The 20,518-nt window shown below is 49.7% G+C and overlaps 1 protein-coding gene across 1 annotated transcript in view; it reads left to right on the top strand.

The window, feature by feature from the left end:
• The window catches only part of MAP2K1 (mitogen-activated protein kinase kinase 1), a 108,632-nt gene that overhangs the window by 38,845 nt on the left and 49,269 nt on the right, over positions 1 to 20,518 (top strand). The window contains exons 4-5 of the mRNA XM_027773822.1: positions 16,836 to 17,046; positions 18,206 to 18,352. Of these exons, the coding sequence (XP_027629623.1) occupies positions 16,836 to 17,046; positions 18,206 to 18,352 (358 nt within the window). The remainder of the gene's footprint in view (positions 1 to 16,835; positions 17,047 to 18,205; positions 18,353 to 20,518) is intronic.

The following is a 20,518-nucleotide window of genomic DNA, read 5'->3' as shown; positions in this document are numbered from 1 at the left end:
CCTCCAGGCCACCTGCTGCCCAGCTTGTCTTCTCAGAAACAGCCAGCCGCACCATCTCGTGGCCACCAGCAGCCCAGGGCTCCCTTGGATTTTCCGATGGTGACCACATATTTATTGGATTTTCACCTGGGTCACCTCAGCCCTTTCGTCCTTCCAACAGATGCTGGGCTGTCCTTCCCACCCTGGCCACCGTCCTCGCCCCTCTCTGCTATGGCCACCCGCATGTTAGTGCTCCCTGCCTCCCAGCGCTGAGAAGTGCTGCCTCCCCCTCCCCGCCACCGCCTCCGGCACCCAGTCATACATGTCAGCCTCAGTGCCTCTCGAGGGCCTTCCTCTGTGGGTAGCTTTACTTCACCATCCTTCCTGGAACCTTCACATTTCAGCAGAACACAATTCCTTTTTCTTTATAAAATTTTGCCAGAGGGTATGTGTGCTTGCAAGAGCAGAGAGAGAGAGACAGACAGAGACAGAGTGAGCTTGAGCCTGGCCCCCACTCCCTTGGGCATGGTCATGTTACAGTTTGCTCTCCATTTCTCTCTCTCTGGGATTTTGGGCATGCACACAAATGCACCTGGCATGTTTTTCAAGCTACCGGGTCTAGGACTCGATCTGCAGAATTGACTGTTGTGGGATCCAGTGCCTCAACCACTGTGCCACCTGCTGGTCTTCAGAACACATTTTTTTAACCCAGGGAATAAATCACTAATGAGTAAGTACCTAGTGTTAGGGATGAGCTCTTGGAGGATTTCATTTGAAAGACTAAACCCTGGGACCAGCAGTTAGCATAATGGCTGTGTCACTGGACTCCCATGTAGTCGACTGCAGTTCGAGTCCTGGACCTGGTGGCTTAAACTCACGCCGGGTGCGTGTGCATGCGTGCCCAAGATTCCAAGAGAAGAATGGAGGAGAAGGGATTGCGGCATGGCTATCCCTGGGGGGTGATTTCTTGCTTTCTCTCTCTCTCTGTCTTTCTGGGGAGCATACACGCCCTATAGCAAAAACCTCTCTTAAAAAAAAAAAAAAAAAGACTAAACCTTCAGTATAATACAGCGGAAAGGTCAAAATTTAGAGTTCCACCTTTGGTCTTGGATAAGTTTCTTAGCTGCTCTTGGTCCCTATTTCCATATCTGTAAAGTGGGGGCAACATACATTTTCCCCCTAATGTACGAGAGGGCACATGCACTCCATAGAGAGAGACAGAGAGAGAGCCAGAAAGCACTCCCCATGGGGCATAGTCACGTTGCACCCCCTTTTCCTCCATTTCTCCCTCCTTTTGGGGTTTTGGGCAGGCATGCACATGCACCTGCTGTGTTTCCCAAGCTGTCAGTTCTGGACTTGAACCATGCGGTCAGCTATGTGGGATCCTGCCGCCCTGACCACCACACTGTGGGCTGACCCCACGTGCCTGTTTTTTAAGTTGTCATGAGGATTGAAGGAGTGAATGGGCGTAGCATGCCTAGCATTTAGGAAGCTCCTCTATTCTACTGCATCTACATTTTTTGGGAAAGAATTATTTTATTCAATTTATTTTAATTTGATGGGGGTGGGGAGAGAAAGTGAGAAAGCAAGCCTTCAGGTCTGGGACTTGAACTGTAGTCAACCATGTGGGAGTCCAGCACCCTTATCCACCACGCCACCTGCCGGCCCCTGCATCTACATTTTGTATCCGCCTGCCATGTCCTCTTTTGTCCTCATGAGGAAAAGATTTTTTTTCCCTCCCATAGGGCTTGAGTGCTTGCCAGAGAGAGGGGAAGTGAGAAACTACCCTCTAAGGGGGATGGCCATGCTACAGTCTCTTTTCCTCTTGGGTTTGGCAGGTAGGCAAAAGCACCCAGCAGGATTTTCAAACTGCCAGGTCTGGGGCTTGAACCATGGTCGGCCATGTGAGAATCCAGCACCTTAGCCACCATGCCACCTGCTGGTCCCAGAGGGGATACCCTTTTTGTCCTCTATCTTGTGATCTTTTTTCTCTCCCTCCAAATTCTGTTACTGTTCTTTCTGTACTTCTACAGAAGACTGAGCCTTGGGGAATGTTTTCACGTGGGGCTGATGTGAGATGAGTACTACCCACTGGGGCAGAAGGAACCGTAGCTGTCAGTTCTTTCAAGCAACAACGTGACACCCCCTCTCTGATTCAGGATGTTGTTCAATATTTGAGAAGAGTCTGTGGGAGTGGGTGGTCCTATCACCCAGAGATTCCTGTGTGTGTGTTTCAGCCTGTCTGAAGAAACTTGATGTGGGAAGGTAATTTATATGATTTCAAAAGCCTGTTTGATTCAAAGGGGTACTTTTTTGTTGTTGTTTTTACTTTAAAAGGAATATGTGGTTTTCAGAAATTTTTTGTTTCTTTTTGTCTATCTTTCTTGACAGACACAGACAGGGACCTCCTACAAGATGCTGCCATACCACCATCCTCCTTCCAGCCTTCCAAGGCAGCTAGGATCAGGGTGTGCCTGGCCTGTTCAGGTCGACAGGAAATCCAAACCCTGGGCCTTCTCATGTGGGACTAGCGCCGTATAGTGCACCCTGTCGCTTGTACCCTCATGGCTGGGCCAGCAATATGCAGTTCCTTATTATTATTATTTTAAATTTTGCTATAGGGACATGCATTTGCTGTACGGAGCGCATGCTCACTGAAGAGAGAGGGAGGGAAAGTGAGAAAGCACCCACTAGGGAGGCTGGCCAGGCTGGCCATGCTTTTTTTTCCCTCCATTCTCCTCTCAGGGTCTGGGGCACACGTGCTCTGCATGTTTTGCAGGCCTCCAGGTCTAGGACTTGAACAGCACAGTCAGTTATGTGAGATCCAGCCACTTTTTTTTTTTTTTTTTTTTTTTTTTTTTTTTTTTTTTTTTAGAAAGAGAGATTTTTGCTATAGGATATAGAGACAGAAAGAGAGAAATCACCCCCCAGGGGGGATGGCCACGCCGCAATCCCTTCTCCTCCATTCTCCTCTCAGGATCTTGGGCATGCACGTACATGCGCCCAGCGTGAGTTTAAGCCCCCCGGGTCCCAGACTCGAACCGTGGTCGACTACATGGGAGTTCAGTGACATAGCCATTACGCTAACTGCTGGTTCCTGAGATCTAGCCACTTTAACTGCCGTGTCACCAATGGCCCATAATTCTCACTTAGGTTTTTTTTTTTTAATTAAAACATTAGGCCATTTTCTTAACTTAAAAAAAAATATTTGTTAATTGTTTATTAAAGCCACCTTATTTAAAGTGAAATTAAAGATAACTTCTCTCCTAACCCTCATTTTCTTACAGTTTTCTGTTGAGCTTTATTACCCCAGTAGTTACTCTTTGCTTATAATATCCCTAACCCTCATTCTGTCCCATTGTCCACAGTAGCTCCTACTACAATGCCCCTTCCTTTTTTTGCTACATTCTTTTTAAAAAGTTTTTGCTGTAAGCAGATGCACTTACTTGCCCGAGAGAGACAGAGAGAGGGAAAGTGAGAAATCTCCCACCAGGGGCAATGGCCATGCTGCAGTCCCTTCACCTCCATTCTCTCAGGAGTTTGCACACACATGCCCAGTGTGATTCCCAAGCTGCCAGTGTGGAACTCAAGTCGCAGTCGGCCATGTGGGTGTCCAGCACCTTTACTACCACACCGCCTGCTGGCCTGCTCTACAGATTTTCTGTATTGCTCTAGACCACTTCGAGTTGCTTTCCCTGCAGAACTGATTGCTGCAGTCTGTTCTGAACTGTATCGAGCCATCCATGTTCCTGGCCCCTTATGCGAGTTAGAGGAACGTGGGACAGACCTAGCTCCAAAGTCTTTTTTGGTGAGGTGGCATTAACACCTTAAAGGTAATAAAGGTAGTATTTAGCCACATCGTACATTTATTGCATGAACAACGTGAAAATGTGAGAATTTTAAAAACACTCTTCACCCCACCACATAATGATTTCATTTATTCATTTTCCTTCTAGGACTTATTTGTACGCGTTCATTTTTTTCCTCTTCTCATGTGGCTAATACAGGTTTATATTCCTTTTTGTTGTACTCACCAGAGAGACAGGGAGAGAGGGAGAGGAATAAAGTACCCCTCCAATGGGTTGTGGTCATGCTGCAATCTCCTTTCCATTTCTCTGTCCTTTTGGGATTTGGGGCATGTGAGCACATGTGCTTGGCGTGTTTTTCAAACCACCAGGGCTGGGACTTAAACTGAGGTTGGCCACGTGGGGTCTGGCTCCCTTAACCACTATGCTATGGGGTTGGCTCACCTGCCTTATCTCTTGATAAAGCTTTTCTTCCCTTATCTCAATTTTTGTGTCTTGTAACCTTTTTTTTTTTAATTACTTTTTTGTTGTTGTTGTTGTGGATGCATATACTTGTTGGAGAGAGACAGGGAGAGCAACAGAAAAAGAAAGAGGGAAAGTGAGAAATCACTCCCAGGGGAGTGACCACACTGCAGTCCCTTTTCCACCATTCTCCTCTTGGATTTTGGGCATGGATGCACACACATCTGGCATATTTTCCAAGCTGCTAGGTCTGGGACTTGAGCCATGCTCTTGGCCGTGTGGGATCCAGTCCCCTTAACCACTGTGCCACCTGGCTGACCCTACATTTTTAAATTTTTAATGAGACAGGACAGAGAAAGAACAGAGGGAGGGGTAAGAGAGGGGGGAGAGAAAAAGAAATAGTTACTATTATTGGGGTCTCACCATTGAGACTTTCTGCTTCAACCACCTAGTTAGCTAGGATTTCAGGTACACTACTGTGCCTAGCTTGTCCTTTGTTGGTCCAGGACCTAGTTCCTCTGTATCCCCAGCCTTGCACAGGGGTACCCTACTATTTATGGTACTGTAGCTAGGCCTGTGTCTCATAATTTTGGATTGAATGCTTGACATTGTGAAGAAGAACAGAGACTGAGATAAACTATCTTTATGCTGCAAATAGGAATGCTCTTCTGACTGCTGTTAGCCAGGAGTTCAGCTGACTTTGGGTTTTCTAGTTGATCTTTTTTTATGGAGAGGTTTTTGCTGTAGGGCATGTGTGCTCGCCAGAAAGACAGAGTGAGACAGACAGAAAGCGAGAAATCACCCCCCTCCCAGGGGGGATGGCCACACTGCAATCCATTCTCCTCTCGGGATCTTGGGCATGCACGCACATGCGCCCTGCATTAGTTCAAGCCACCCGGTCCGGGACATGAACCACAGTTGACTACATGGGAGTCCAGCAACATAGCCATTATACTAACTGCTGGTCCCTCTAGTTGATCTTATTAACTTAAGTGTACCACACACTTCAGATTTTTCAGTAGTGGGTTTTTATCTTATGTTTAAAGTGGTTCCTGAGCTCTGTAAGTTTCTTCTCGGTGTTCTTACTATTTTCTTGGTTTCGAGTTGCCATTAATGCCTGGTCACAGTAGGGCTCTTTTTCTACACTATAGTCTCTCCTATAAGAGAGAGACAAATAAAAAGTATGTGGTAGGTTTGAGGTAGAGGAAGAGAGGATCTCTGTTATCCTGGTCCTGTTCATCTTAAGCAGGCCCTGTGAGCATGGACCTTGGGGTGGGATTTTTCCTGATTTCTTTTCCTCCTTCTTGGCAGCCAAATTTTACCTTATATCTGTGTTGGGTTTGGGTAGGACAATGTTTCCTATACCTCCTTCAGCATCAACAGGTCTTTATTTTGTGTTGGTGTCAAGGCCAGCTTTGGGTTTATATTAAGAGAGAGGTATTTTAGGGGCCAGCCAGTGAAATGGTGGTTGAGATGCTGGATTCCCACATTCCCACATTGCCACTCAACTATGGTTTGAGTCTTGGACCTGGTAGTTTGAGATTCACGCTGAATGTGTGTGTGTGTGTGTGTGTGTTCAAAATCCTGGAAGGAGAATAGAGGAGAAGGGATTGCAGTGTGGTCATTCTCCCTGCGGTGGGATTCCTCATTTTCTCTCTCTCTCTCTCTCTCTGGCAAGCACATGTGCCCTATGGCTAAAACCTTAAAGAGAAAGGGAGAGAGGGGGAGAGGTATTTTATCAGGATCTCACTATTGCGATCGTTGCCTCAGCCTCCCAGTTAGGATTGTAGGCAAGCTGCTGTGCCCAGCCCGTTCGACATGGCGCCGCTGGACCCTTATGGGAAAGGTCCTGCGTTTGCACCCGAGATCTTCCCGAGCTGCTGGGTATACGTGTACCTGCTGGTGATCTGGGCTGGCTGAGGCTGGTCGTGACTCATGACATGAGAACCCTGTTGGGGGTGCCTCTCTCTGTTAGGGAAGAAAAACATCAATAGAAACATGGTAGGAACACTAAGGAAAAGGAGGCTGGTTCATAATGTGATTCACTGAGTTTAGCAGGATTTTTTTCTTCTTTTTATTTATTTTTTTAACCTTGATGCTGGCTGCTTGTGCAGATCACATCTTAGCTGCCTACTCGTCTCTGCCTTGCTGACAGATGTGTGGGTGAGGAAAGACTCACGGGCATTGTTCTTGAAAGCAGCCCCTACATTCACTCCCAGGGCCGGGACATGCAGGAAATCAGCTGCTTCTGGACCTGCCCAGCGCTGATGTTAACATTAGAACATGCCATTACTGGAAGAAGGAAAACGTGCACGTGGCTGCCACATACTCGGTGCTTAGGAAATAGGTGTGAAGGCTCAGGGAGGCAGAAGACATAGTCTGCGTGTCTGCAAGTCACTTCCTTTTGGTTTTTCTTGTAATTAAAATGGGGGAGTTAAAAATAGGAGATCTCTAAGGGCCTGTCCAGTGCTAAAGCTCTCTAATCCTAATGTCCGGTCCTTCCTATAGTGTCCCAGGTATGGAGCCCTGAGCTAACAGGTCCCAGGGCCATGCTGCTCTGCAGGCTTAGAGCAGGCTGCCGGCTTTCCATGTTAGATGATTCGAGACCATGGTCGTTATTGCTTGCCTCCATATAAACTCACTGACGGATATCCCATCCTTGTTTTTCCTTTGAGAATAAATGGATTATTTTCATCTTCTTAGGACTTCTATGAGAACATGTATGCCCTGGGCCAGCCTTAAATCACAGTAGATGAGTGTTGTGCATTTGGACCCAGATCCTGTGTGGCTGACTGTGGCTTGAATCCTGGCTGTGGCAGTTTGAAAAACATGCTGGGAATGTGTGTGTGTACATGCGCATATGTGTGGCCAGGATCCTGATGGGGAGGAGAAGGTTTGCAGCATGACCATACCTTATTTGGGAACGTGTGCTCTCTCCTCTCTCTCTCTCTCTCATGCATCACCTTCTGGCAATTAAAAAGGGGGAGGTAGCCTGTGGTGTGGTGTTAAGGAGCGCTGGACACCACATGACTGACTTCATGGCTTAAGTCTCAGACCACGAGGCTTGAGAAACATACCGTGCAAGTGTGCGTGCAAGTGTGTGTGCATGCCCAGAACCGCAGGAGGAAGAAGAGGTGGAGGAGATGGGTTTGCAGTGTGACTGCACAGTTCAAGTTCCAGACCTGGCAGCGTGAAAAACATGCTGGGTGTGTGTGTGTGTGCTCATGCACATGTGCGTGCGTGCCCAAAATGCTGAGAGGATAATGGAGGAGAAAGGATTGTGGCATGGCCATCCCCACTGGGGGGGATGCTTTTTCACTTTTCCTCTCACTTTCTCCAGCAAATAGATATGCCCTCTGGACAAGTGCGGGGGCGGAAAAAGAACAAGAGAAAATTAGCACTAACCCTAACCCTGCCTTAGAAGTCGGGGTTCTCCAGAGAAACAGAACCAACAGGCTGTGTCGGTTGAGGGAGCTGATTGATACTTAGTTTTAGGGAGTTGGTTCACAGGTTGTGGAGTCTGGTCAATCTGAAATCTGCGGGGTCGGCCAGCAGGCTGGAGACTGAGGGGAGAGTTGCAGCATGCTGTCCAGAGGCATCTCGCTGGCAGAATGCCTTCTCACTTGGGAGAAGGTCAGTCTTTGTTCTACTAAGGCCTTCTGTTGATTGGATGAAGTCCACTCACATTGTGGAGGGTAATCCACTTTAATCCTGGTCTTTTGAGTTAAATGTTAATCTCATCACAAACAAACAAAATCTCCTTTTACAGAAACATTGCAAATAACTTTTGACCAGATGTCTGGACCCCCCAGACCAGCCAAGCTGACATATAAAATGAGCCATCACATGTCCCCTTCTGGTTACTGTTCCCTGAAGGTGATCTAGTTCCTAATTTCTAATTGCATAGATTTCTTTTGTCCTTTTTTGTATTTTATACAGCCAGCACTCTATATCTGCACATTCCTTATAGGTCAAAAATAATTAAAGGGGAAAATGAAAAACATTATGAAATCACAGTGCAGGGCTAGCCACTCGGGGTGCAGCAGTAGTGCAGTGCCTTGCAAGGCTGGAGGGCTCTCAGTGGGTTTGGGTTCCCTAACTGCTTGAAGGCACTGGGTGTCCAGGATCCTGAAGAGCTAGAGGGCTGGGAGGGGGACCGCAGTGTGATGTGACCTGCCGAGGATACTTCTCTTTCTCCCCTACCCCATGCACGTACACACTCTTAACCAAAAAACAGGATAGGGCCAGTCAGGTGGCATGGTGGTTAAGGCAACTGGATCCCACATGGCTGACTGCATAGTTCAAGTCCCGGACCTGGCGACTTGAAAAACATGCTGGGTGTGTGTGCCCAAAATCCTGAGAGGTGGATGGAGGAGAAAGAATTGCAGCATGGCCATCCTCCCTATGGGGATGATTTCTCTCTCTCTTTGTCTCTGGGGAGTGCACGTGCCCTATAGCAAGTTAGAAAACAAAACTAAACAAAAAAAATACAACATAAAAAAAAAACAAAACAAAGAGGGCCAGCAGGTGGCATGGTGGTTGGGGCTCTGGACTGCCACGTGACTGACTGCAGTTCAAGTCCCGAACCTGGTGGCTTGCTTTATCACTTCCTCTCTGTCTCTCTCTGGTGAACTTATTAAATTAAAATTAAATTGAATGAAATAAAATAATAAATCTAAATGAATAATTCTTAAAAGAATAAGAAAAAAGTACAGTTTAAGAATTATCTACGTATTTACATTTAGTATTATAAGTAGTCTAGAGATTTAAAGTACATGCGAGGGTGTGTGTATGTAATTTGCAAATAACTAGGCCATTTCGTCTGAAGGACTTGGGTATCCTTGGATTTTGATCTCTTTGGGGATTCAGTTATAGATGTCACGACATAACATACTCTCGTTCGACATAACATGCTTTCACAGAGCCCGTACCCATAAGCCTAGAATTTATTGCCCAGTTATTTGAACAGCCTCCCTAGATTGCCCTACAGGATCGAGGTGTGGGAGGTGCAGAAGCCCATCATGCCATCTGGTGCTGGCCCTGGTCAGTGCCCCTGCACTCCCGACAGAGGTGGGCTGGCCCCTGGGATCTGGAGCTGGTTAGTTAGCGGCATGTCCTGCATGGCCTGCCTCCTTCCTTCAGACCCTCCTTCCTTTCCTCTTATGCCTCTTCTTGCCCCAGCTGTCCCTGGTTTGCCCAGAGACCCCCGATGCCAGAGCTTCTCTTGGCACATTCGCTGTGCCGTGGAAGTTCCTTGGCTTGATCCTGCCCCTCCTTGTTTGCTGTCATGGTGACAGGCTTGGGCTCAGAGCTCTGCAGATAGCTCTTCCCTCCTCTCCTCCTGCTGCGTACTGTCTCCGTGGGTATGGGAACTGAGGGCTGAAGAGGAGGGCACTGCCTGGGGTCTCCGAGTGGGGGCATGGCAGAGAATGTGGACTCGGGTCGCACCTCCCCTCTGGGTGCTGGTCTGTCCTAGCCTGGCTCTCTGCTTCCCCTGCCCTCTTCCTTCCCCGCTTCCTAACTTGCTTCCTGCCCCACTGGCGTTCCTCCCTGCCCAGTGCTACATGGGAGGGAGAGTCCCACTCCCTTGGTGCTCTGGGGGGACACTCGCTTCCTCACTCTCCTCACCTTCCTTCCTGTACCCCCAGCAGCACCCAAGTGAGAGGAAGGCTGGTGATAGCTTGCGGGCGTGTGACCTCTAATTATGGCCATTTCTGTTTTGCACATGGCATTTTGAAGACCCTGTTCCTATGTCAGACCTCACTCCCTGCTTCCTTCATTAGAGGCCAGCTTTCGAGTCAGGCCATCAGGGTCGGGAGGGCAGCGTGGGGCCTTGAATAGAGCTCTGTTGTGGGAGGCCTGCCACCAGTGGGCTGTGCGACCTTTTCTGGGCCTCAGTTTCCTCCCTGTAAAATAGGGATTGTAGCGGGTGGTCTTTAAGGCCCCTCCTCGTGCTGCATATCATTACTGCTTTTTGACTTAAACCACGGGGCTCCCAGGAAAGATTCCAGTCGTGGCCGTGAAATGAGGCGTTGCAGGTGGGTGAGATGACGAGGGAAGATGTTCTTGCCTATAAGACCATCCTTTCCCACCCATTTCTTTGTGCCTCCCTGTCGTTTTCAGAAGGCAAATGACAACCCTTATTTTACTCTGTGTTCTTATTTCCAACCTATAATCTCCTCGTGTCTCGTGAGCTCTGCTTCCTGTTGGATCGCATGGTGCAGGATCCGTGGAGCAGTGCCGGTGCTGGCTGCCGTGGCCACCGGGGCGGGGTTGGAGCCATCACAGCCGGCCCCGGAGAGAGGGCTGCGTGCGTGGCACACGTTTATTGTGCTGCAGCTCTAGTGGTTTTTATTTTTTTTTTCAACTAAAAACATTTTTTAATCCCCAGTCTCAGCTTCCATGATTTCAGTTAAAGCTAGATTACGAAAGAAGCATGCCTTTGCTCTCTGAGTTTGGGAGATTTGTGACGACGTCCAGGGGTGAGGGTCCCCTCTGCTCCTATTTCCTTTGCTTAAAATATTTCTCCTTGAGAGGACAGAAATGAACCTCGTTGAACATCCTCAGCTCCTTGTGCAAGAGGAAGCCGCACCGAACGCCGGTACATTATAGATTTATTTCTAATGAGTGCTGAAAGCCATTTTGATGCGAGGATCTTCATTTCACCTTCATATAAAATGTTGATGTCTTTTACTCTCTGAAAGGGATTTTTAAAACTTTCTGTGTTTTCATTTATTTATTTTTAAGTTTTTTTTTTTTTTTTTTTTTTTTTTTTCCCATACAGTGCGTATACTCACTGGAGAGACAGAGGGGCAGTGAGAGGGAAAGTGAGAAATCACTCCCCCCACCCGAGGGGAGATGGCCACACTGCAGTCCCTTCTCCTTCGTTCTCCTCTTGGAATCCTGGACATGCACACATGCGGCCTGGCGTGAGTTTCAAGCCACCGGGTCTAGGACTTGAACTGCAGTTGACCACATGGGAGTCCAGTGCCTTAACCACTACTCTGCTTACTGGCTCCAACTTTTAGCGTTTTAAATTTCTGCAAGGAAAGGCAGAAATTTCTGGATCTTGCTGTTGCTGTCTTGGCATCTTCCTCCTCTTCCCCAAACACCCTCCCACCCCAACATCAGTGTAGAAATGTGTCAAAAATTTCAGTGTCTCTTCCCCTTAACATTCTATTTTGACCCGCCCCCGGTGAAGGAAACGTGGAGTTGCTACTTCCATTTATTTTTTCTTTTTTTGGAGAGGTTTTTGCTATGGGGTCCGTGTGCTCACCAGACCGAGAGAGACAGAGAGGTAGAAAGCGAGAAATCACCTCCCAGGGGGGATGGCCACGCCGCAATCCCTTCTCCTCCATTCTCCGCTCGGGATCTTGGGCACGCACGCACACGCGCCCGGCGTGAGTTTTTAAGCCACCGGGTCCGGGACGCGAACTGCGGTCGACTACATGGGAGTCCAGCGACATAGCCATTACGCTCACTGCTGGTCCCGCTACTTCCATTTTACAGAAGAGAAAATCTGAGATGAGCAAGATCAGGTGACTTGTCCATGGTCATACAGCCTGTCGATAACCAATTCGGGATAAGCGTCCAGGACTCCTAAATACTAATTAGTGCCTCGTCAGTTTGGCAACACCAGTCCACCCTCCTCCAGACCTGCCACCCCAGCGTACAGCTGTTGTCATTCCCCTCCCTGGCTTCACCTTCTGAAAGCACACACTGGAAGCATTCCCTTAGCTGGAAGGGTAGGCTGTTAGGTGGCAGGGCCCACGAGGTGGAGGACAGAGGAGGTGGAGGGCAGAGGAGGTGGGCCAAAGCCACACTTAGTTCTTGCATCTTCAGGAAGGAGAACTATCGATACTTCTAGAAAGTCAGGAAGGCGCGCAGTCAGCACTCCCTCTCCACTGCCGAGTGGACTGTTTCTCGTGGTATTGGTTGCATGGCAGTGTTCGTGCCCCAGTGGCTCCGTCATCGGATTGATGCACAGTGGAGACACAGTCATCCCTGGGGAAAGGGGTCTTCACTTAGGGTATACTCTCTCTCTATATATATATATTTTTAAATAATTATTTTTATTTTTTTAAAATTTTATTTATTATTTTAAAATTTGCTGTAGGGCACATGTGTTCACTAGAGAGAGAGAAAGTGAGGAAGCAGCCATCAGGTCTGGGCCTCAGACTGCTGTCAGCCGTGTAGGAGTCTACCGCCTTGATCACTTCACCACCTGCTGGCCCCTATTTTAACTTTCTTTCTTTTTTTTCCCCCAATTTTTTGCCATAGGGCATGTGTGCTTGCCAGAGAAAAGGCAGGAAAGTGAGAAAAATGTGTTGAAATTGTTGCCACACCACAATTCCTTCTCTATTCTCCTCCTGGGATTTTGGGTTTTCACTCACGCACATGTGCCTGGTGTGATTTTCACCAGGTCTAGGACTCAGACTGCAGCGGACTGTGTAGGAGTCCAACACTTCAACCACCATGCCACCTGCTGGCCTAGGGTTATTTTTAAATTTGCTATAGGGCACATGCACTCACCAGAGAGAGAGGGAAAGTGAGAAAGCAAGTTGCCAGGTTTGGGACTTGAACCATGGTCAGCCATGGTCAGACTTGAACCTTAGTCACCATGCCACGTGCTGGCCTCTAGGATATGCCGTCCTTATGTGTAATTGAGCCATGTTGTGTTAAATGCCTCATTCTTGGGTCCCAACTGTGTTTGTAGACTTGCCTCCCTTGAAAGTATTGAACGTTTCCTCTCCTCCCCTCCCCTCCCCTCCCCTCCCCTGTGCCTGCATTTTTAATTCTTTTATGCGGTGTGGGGAATCTAACCCATGTCCCCTCTCATCTCATCCTGGCCTGCTAAGCAGTAGCATAGTATGTGCAAGTTTGTTTTTTCTTTTGGTCAGAGGGCATGTGGATGCACACAAGAATTAGGGGTAGGGAGGGTGGTGTACCCCCAACGGGCCTGGTCACACTAACCCATTTTCCTCCAATTCTCCATCTTGGGTTTGTGTGCATGCCTGATGTGTTTTTCTCAAGCTGCTAGGGAGGATTCAAACCCTAGTCAAGATCCGGCTTCCTCCATGCAGTGCTCAACTGCTGCTCTACCGGACCAGCTGGTGTGGACAGCAGTTTCTGCATTTAGAATGGGCTGCTGGGCCCTCCAGGTGGTTGTCATCTTACCTGAGTTTTAGCTGCCATCCTTCTGCATTCGACAGTTTTTCTAAACGTGACCACAGCTGGCTCCTTTGTGGAGAGACCTGGGAGGAAGGAAACTAGAGGGCGTGCCTTGGGTCCCCACATGTGAAGGACTGGGGACACTGAGGTTTAGCCGAATCTTTAATAGATGGCAACCTGCCCAGGTTGCTACAACACAGCACCACAGGCCGGGCGGCGTCCACAGCAGACGTTCGTTTTCTCACGGTTCGGGCAGGATGAGGTCAGGTGCCAGCATGGTGGCGTTCTGGTGAGGCCTTCCTCCTGGCTGCCTTCGTGCTGTGTGCAGTGGCGGGAGATGGTCTCCTCCTCTCAGATGGCCACCAGGCCTATCCGGGGCGGTCCTACCCTCACATCTCACTTCGCCTTGATTCCCTCCCCGAGTCCTGTCTCCACACACAGCCGCATGGGAGTTTAGGGCTTCAGTGTTTGAGTTTGGGGGACGGGGCAGAGCGCAGCCTCCTCCCCGCAGAGTCGTGAGGAACCAGGCCCGTCAGCGTCACGCCCTCTGACGCCCTGGGTGGCCATTTGGAAGGCAGTGTTAGGTCTCCCCAGACGTGGGAGCTTTTCCCATCTCCATCTTCCTGCCGCCTCCTTTTTTAAAATCTGCCAAAGGGGGTGTGTGCTTGACAGACAGAGGGAGCCCCCGCTGCCATGGAGAGCGGTCACGCTGTCATCTCTTGTCCGTTCTCCATCCTGTTGGGATTTGGGCCACACTCACACGTGCACCTGGCGTGTTTTTCAAGGCGCTGGGGCTGAGATTCGAACTACGTGGCTCCCTTAACCACCAGGCCGCAGGGCCGATCGTTTCCTGCCTTCTTGAGGTTCAGGGTAGAGTGCGTGAGGGGAGAATGGAAGAGTGCTTGCTTCTCCCCTCCAAGCTCAGAACCGCATGCGTGTGGGTGTGCGCACTGACACGCTGATGTGAACGAAGACCTGTCTTGTCACCTCTGTCACCTGTGTCGTCTGTCTAGACTGGGGAATGAGATGAGAGGAACACGGTGGAAGCCCTCTCCCCCACCTTCCTCTTACCCACCACACACAGCAGCCGCGAGCGCTCTGAGTGCTGCCTGTAACCCTGAGCGGTGCCCGCAGTGCACAGCGCGGCTGCAGGCTGCTCTCGCCGCGCCCACACGCTGCACCCACCCGGGACCGTGCTTACCTAGGGCCGGCCTGCCCCAGGCCCGTTTGTGCAGTCATAGCTGGTATAGTAGCTGAGTGATGTGCTGAAAGGTCAGAGGAGCTGACCAAACATGACTGCAGATGGAGTGGTTTTCCTTTTGCCTTGGAAACCCTAGTTATAGATCTATTTAAGTCACTAAAATACTTGACTGCCGTATTAGATGAGCATTAAGACTGGGGGCAATCATAAACCCTAAAGTTATTTTTTTTTTTAAAGAATTATTTATTTTGTTTGTTGTTATTTTAAAATGTGGCCAGAGAGAGGCAGAGAGGGAGGGAGAGAAAGTGAGAAAGCAAGCTACCAGGTCTTTGACTCAAACGGTGGTTGGCCATGTACAAGTCCAGCATCCCAACCACCGTGCCACCTGCTGGCCTCAAAACCCTAAAATTTTATACAGTGATTATCCTGGAAGTAGCTACATTTTTGTTCCACTTCAAAAAACCAGGAACTGGAAATTTTAGGTTCAAACAAAAAAGATGTGGAACTCTGACCAGTGGACCTTATTCAAAGGATCTTGGTAGACATTAAAGAATGGGCGAGTGAGGGCCGACTTTGTGGCCTTGTGGTCAGGGCAGCCAATCCCACGTGGACAACTCCACAGTTTGAGTCTCAGACATGGTAACTTGAGAAACACGCTGGGCAAAGTGTGCATTCATGTCCAGAATCCTGAAAGAAGGGAGAAATGGAGGAGAAGGGATTGTAGCATGACCATGCCCCATGGGGTGGTGCTAGCTCACTTTCTGTCTCTCCATCTCTCTCTTTCTCTGGTGAGTGTACACCCCCTCTGGCAAATTAGATTAAGAAAAGATAAAAGGAATGGGCGGATGAGGGCAGGCTCTGCGGTCTGGTGTCATGGCAGCCAGATCCCACATGGTTCACTGTGCAGTTTGAGTCCCAGACCTGGTGGCTTGAGAAATAAGCCAGGAGCCTGTACACCCATGGTACTGAGAGGACGGAGCAATTGAGGCGTGGCCATTCCCCATGGGGGGTGCTTTCTTCTCTGCTTCTCTGTCTTTCTCTGGCAAGTGCACATGCCCTCTAGCCAAAAGAAAGAGAAAAGGGTAAATGAACGCACATTTGCATGTGTTAGGCAAATATAACAATTTTAGGTATATCTTTTTCAAGGGAGATTTTTGCTGTAGGGTGCATGTACTCACTGGAGAGATAGAAACAGAAAGTGAGAAATCACCCACTGAGGGTATGGCCACGCCACAGTCCCTTCTCCTGGGATCTTGGGCATACACACTCACACACCCGGCATGAGTTTCAAGCCCCTGGGTCCAGGAATCAAAATGCTGTCTGCCGTGTGGGAGTCCAGTGACATAACCATTAGGCCATCTGCTGGTCCCTAGGTACATCATTTTTATGATTCCCTGCTCTAACTTTTTTGACTAACCTGATCCCTGGATCCGATCACATTGGAAATGTGGCTTTCTACTGTTGTGATTCAGTTTAGAGCTAGTTTGGGGAACTGTATTAGTGGATTTGGGGAATTGTATTTTGTGTATGGTGTAAACTTAAAAAAAACCCTAGCATTAGCAAAGCTTTAAAAATTGGGGTTTTATGGGCTAGCAGGTGGTGTGGAGGTTAAGGCGGCTGGATCCCACGTGGCTGACTTTGTGGTTTGAGCCCTGGACCTGGTGGCTTCCAAAACATGCCAGGCATGTGTGCATGCATGCCTAAAATCCCCAGAGAAGAAGAGACTGTGGTATGGCTATCATCCCCCTGCCCCGGCCAGGGGAGAGTTCTCACCTCTCTCTCTTTCTCTTTCTGTCTCTGTCTCCAGCAAGTACATGTGCCTTATAATGGCTCAGTCTGGATTTTAGATTCTTTTTTTTTTTTTTAAAACAAATTATTTTATTTAACTCCTCCCCTCCCTTCCTCCCTCCCTCCCACCTGCTCATGCACGTGCTTTCTCTTTTTTCCTTCCTTCCTTCTTACCAGAGTGAGAGAGAGAAAGTGAGAAAGAAAGGAAAAAAAAAAAAAAAGAAAGCCCTGAGAGGCGAGCGTTGGTGGTGAATGATGAAGGGAGGCTGAAGGAAGCGGGCAGAGTGGAACCCTCCCCTCTAGCCGACTCCTGTCATTCTCTGTCAGACCCCAGGGCTGGGATTCTCCGTGACTCCTCTGGGACGTCACTGACCTGTGCCTGTGACTCCTCTGGAGACAGTATTGACTCGTGCTCTCCTCTGGGACAGGACCAACCTGGAGGCCTTGCAGAAGAAGCTGGAGGAGCTGGAACTGGACGAACAGCAGCGGAAGCGCCTAGAGGCCTTTCTCACCCAGAAGCAGAAGGTGGGAGAACTGAAGGATGACGACTTCGAGAAGATCAGTGAGCTGGGCGCAGGCAACGGTGGTGTGGTGTTCAAGGTCTCCCACAAGCCATCCGGCCTGGTCATGGCCAGGAAGGTGAGTTTGCCTCGATGGACAGGTGCCTGAATTCTCTCTCTGAATACCTAGCGGCCTTGGGACGAGGGTGGAAGGAAGACTCACGTTTCCACTCAGCATCTTTCGGGGCTGATCGAAGTCCACACGCATGCAGTCCACTGTGTTACGGCTGAATGCACTGATGACTGCCTCAGGGCACCAATCCCATCTCCAGTCTGGGAGATGACGGTGCGTGACGTGCTTTAGTTTCTACGTGCTGTTGGAAGAGAGGCCAGGGTGCCCGTCTGTCATTTAGCAAGGGCAGGAGAAGCTGCGTTCATTCACCTGGCCCCAGCGACGCCCAGATGCTAGTACCAGTTGGTGCTGTGCACCAGCCCTGCCCGTGGCTCCCCATCCTTCCTACAGTGTAATGTCGGCACTCACTCTGGCATGCGGCCTTTGGGCCATCGTTGCTCCTCTTTCTGAACACAGCCCCATTACTCCAGTGGTCAGACTTTCTGTGTCTCAGGCATGAGGAGCATTATATTCCTTCCTGTCCCATATTTTGGCTTGTGCTGTTTTCTACCTCTTTGCAAACAGTGGCCATCTTCAGGGCCCACCTCCTGCCTAGCTTTTGCCAGTTTCTCCAGTTCATGTGGGTACTTTTGTGCCCTCTGACACTCGGGGCCTCTGGCAGTTCCTAGAGGCTCAGCTTGATTAGGTAACCATCGAATATGTCTGCCACTCTTCTCCTGGCTGGACCGAGAGATAGGGCACACAAGGTAGCACCCGAGACTTTGTCTCAGTTCTGACCATGGCAGGCTTCAGAGGTCAAGGAGGACTGTCTCGGACAGCTCGGGTTAGCACACCTCAGTTCCTTCTGCCCTTTGACCCCCACAACTTCGAGTACGGATCAAGTCCTCAAGACCCATTTCCCTTCTTATATCAGCTCCACAGTCCTTTGAGTGAACCCTCCATTCGACGTTGTTCTGGGGAGGGGAGCCTCCTGTTCCCCGGTCTTGTCTCCCAGGAGCAGAGGCTCAGATGTCTCCTGGGTACAGCTCTCCAGCACCTGCCTGTACGTTGGCACTCAGCACTTTGGTTGAGCAGGAACGTTTTTGCTGTTTCTCCTCCCTGTCCCATCTTCCCTCCCTTTCTTCCTTTCCTTTGAACTCTCTTCCTCTCACCCTTCTTTCCCCAGCTAATCCACCTGGAGATCAAGCCGGCCATCCGGAACCAGATCATCAGGGAGCTGCAGGTTCTGCACGAGTGCAACTCCCCGTACATCGTGGGCTTCTACGGAGCCTTCTACAGCGACGGCGAGATCAGCATCTGCATGGAGCACATGGTATGCCGGCCAGCCTCTGGGCACGGCCCGGCGGGCAGTGGCGCGGGCACATGATGGCAGCCTCTTTCTGGGTCCCTGCCTGCCTTCGAAGAGAGGCGGCTGTAAGCAGGTCTCCCTGTGGGTCTCCTGGTGCTCTCCTGGCCGGGTGATCCTAACATTTTGGTGTAGCTAAACTCTGGCCGATCAAGGTTAAATTCATGTATTAGACACCACACTGAGTGCTCGATGTGAGGTACTGGGGTTGCGAAGGTGAACGAGATGGTCCCTGCTTTTGGAGAGTTTCTGGTCTGCTTTAAGGGCAGCCTGGCGGGCTTGTCTAGGTATGGCAAGCAGCAGTCCCACCTGAGGCACGTCAGCGGAACAAGAGGACAAGTGACAGGGAATTTATGGGCTGTTTCTGGGCATGGGAGCCAGGCTTTGTCATTAGCTGTCTGGAATCCTGGCTTCTCTTCCCAGTGACTAACAAATATTAGTGATAGTGTTAATACTCACAGTGGTAAGCTAATATAGATTGGTGTATCTTATATTGAACAGTATCCTGAGAAAATGAATATTTTATTATATTTTCACATTAACTGTTTTTTGTTTTTTTGGGGGGGGGGAGAGGTTTTTGCTATAGGGCGCGTGTGCTTGCCAGACAGACTGAGAGACAGAGAGATAGAAAGCGAGAAATCACCCCCTGGGGGGATGGCCACGCCGCAATCCCTTCTCCTCCATTCTCCTCTCGGGATCTTGGGCACGCACGCACACGTGCCCGGCGTGAGTTTAAGCCACCGGGTCCGGGACGCGAACCACGATTGGCTACGTGGGAGTCCAGTGACATAGCCATTACGCTAACTGCTGGTCCCTCTCCCTGTCCTTTAGACCTCCCCAGACCTCCAGAGTGGCCTAGTGAACTCCAGGAGGTCCCTGGCAGGTTTCTTTCTCGCTGATGTTCTCATGGTTCCGAACACCTCCTCGTCACGATCAGGTGCTGTGTCCACTGTGCAGGCATCTACCCACATTCGTGGGGACCGTGTGGGCTGCAGCTCTGAGAACGTCTTCTGGGCGTCTGAAGGTTATTGAGACCGCTTCCCTTCTCTCTTGCTTCAGAGGGAGGGAGACAGTCTCTGAGGGAAGCCTGAGAACATTCTGGCTTGTTCTTGGCCTGGTCTGGGGTGCCACGTAAACCCGAGGGTTTCAGCCTCCCCTCGGTCTGCTTCTCTTTTCCTTTTAGATTTTTGCCATAGGGTACATATGCTTGCCAGAGAGAGAAAAAAAGTGAAAAATCACCCCCCCATGGGAATGGCCACACCACAATCCATTCTCCAACATTTTTCTCAGGATTTGGGCATGCATGCACATGCGTGTGTTTTTCAAGTCACTGTGTCCAAGACTTGAACTGTAGAGTCAGTTATGTGGGATGTGGAGCCTTAACCACTATGCCAACTGCTCAGCCCTGGTTCTTGTCCTTTGGGTTTCTTGTGCTCTTCATGTTGGCGATGGTTAATTTTTCAGCTCTAGCCCAAGAATTGTTGATGGAGATGTGTAAGTGAGAACTAGAATTGGAAGACTGTGGGGGTGATGGTGATGCCCCAGTGATAGGAAAGGCCAGAGGAGCCGTCTTTCCTCTCAGGCCTTGCTACAGTCCTACAAGGTGGGTGGTGCCATGACTAGTTTCTGCATCGTCTGCCGTCTGCTGAGTCCTCTGTGCATCATGACAGTTATTTATCACGTCAGCCCCACTGCGCGAGGTGCATTGTTGACCCCAGCTTGTAGATGGCGAGCATGACGTCCCGAGAGGTTTTGTAATCAGCCGTGCTCACACGCCGTGAGTGTCAGGGTCTCTGACCAGGTCTGTTTTCCTTGAATTTATTCTCTGTGTGGAGAAGTGGTTGGAGATCTCTGCTAGGGCCCTCCCCATGCTCACATCCTCCGTGCGGATGGTTTTGGCACTTGTAGCAGTCAAGGTTTACGTTCACTGAGCAACATGGGTTCAGCTTCACAAATACTTACTTTTAGCACCTGTTATGTGTGGAGTGCTACGTGAGCTGCTGAGGGATGGAGGCAGGGAGAGCGGCGTCCCTGCCCAAGCTGTGCGGCTGTGCCCTGGCATCGCGTGAGGGTGTTGCTGTGCGGATGAGTAGCTGAGCACCAGGGACGTGTCTTCGAAGTCCCACGCTCTTC

Source organism: Tupaia chinensis, unplaced genomic scaffold (genome assembly GCF_000334495.1).
Source record: "Tupaia chinensis unplaced genomic scaffold, TupChi_1.0 Scaffold000377_2, whole genome shotgun sequence".
Lineage (NCBI taxonomy): Eukaryota > Metazoa > Chordata > Mammalia > Scandentia > Tupaiidae > Tupaia > Tupaia belangeri.
This window is presented reverse-complemented; position numbering and strand designations above follow the sequence as displayed.